This window comes from Mastomys coucha, unplaced genomic scaffold (genome assembly GCF_008632895.1).
Source record: "Mastomys coucha isolate ucsf_1 unplaced genomic scaffold, UCSF_Mcou_1 pScaffold6, whole genome shotgun sequence".
In the NCBI taxonomy this organism is placed as follows: domain Eukaryota; kingdom Metazoa; phylum Chordata; class Mammalia; order Rodentia; family Muridae; genus Mastomys; species Mastomys coucha.
The window spans coordinates 24,223,759-24,224,440 of record NW_022196912.1 but is presented as its reverse complement, the minus strand read 5'-3'; the positions used below and the strand labels follow the sequence as shown (position 1 = coordinate 24,224,440).

Below are 682 nucleotides of genomic sequence, written 5' to 3'. Positions count from 1 at the left end.
GAGCTTCTGTTGCTTTTCTTTCTGAGAGGATAAAATGGGCCAGTGGGGCAGGGAAGGGCTGCACGCTGACATGTGATGAAGCCATGACCTGTGTGCTCTGACTTCTACTGACCCTGATCTCTGGCCTTCGGAGGCATTTGGGCTACAGATTTGCTCAGGGATTCTTTCTGACCTGGATGTTCTGCATGTCCAGGCTCCCGGTCTTCCTGAGGGCACTGTGCCTGAAGGGCAAAAGCAAAGAATTTCTGGTCCTCTTCTCCAAGGGTGAAGCAGAGGCTGGCAAGCCAGAGTATATGTAAAGAGGACTTTCAGGGGCTCCCGTGAGGGCTGGAAGCCAGTGACAGGAAAGGGTATTGAAAAGGGGAACACAGGGGGTTGTGCTCTGAGAGGCAGGGCTCTTAGGTTAATCATCTCCACAGCTCAGATAAGACCCTGCCAACTGGAAGCAACGTTATTGGGACCAGAACAGATTGAGTGACTGCAGAGGCAGGCGGGTTGGAGAGTCCACAGTGTGGGACCATGCCAGGCACCAAACGATATCAGCATGTGATTGAGACCCCTGAGCCTGGTGAATGGGAGGTGAGGTCCTTTCTCAATTTCAGCCTTCTGTTCTGATTCCTAAAATACTTTTAAATTTGGACTGGCCTCAGCACTAGACTTTCTCCCTCCCTCCCTTCCTCTT

General features: G+C 51.9%; 1 protein-coding gene across 2 annotated transcripts in view; it reads left to right on the top strand.

The window, feature by feature from the left end:
* Nucleotides 1–462: 462 nt before the first annotated feature.
* Nucleotides 463–682, top strand: part of Gckr (glucokinase regulator) — a 23,719-nt gene continuing 23,499 nt past the window's right edge. For both annotated transcript variants that reach the window (XM_031356034.1, XM_031356033.1), the window contains exon 1: nt 463–579. In XM_031356034.1, the coding sequence (XP_031211894.1) occupies nt 520–579 (60 nt within the window). In that variant the 5' untranslated portion in view covers nt 463–519. The remainder of the gene's footprint in view (nt 580–682) is intronic.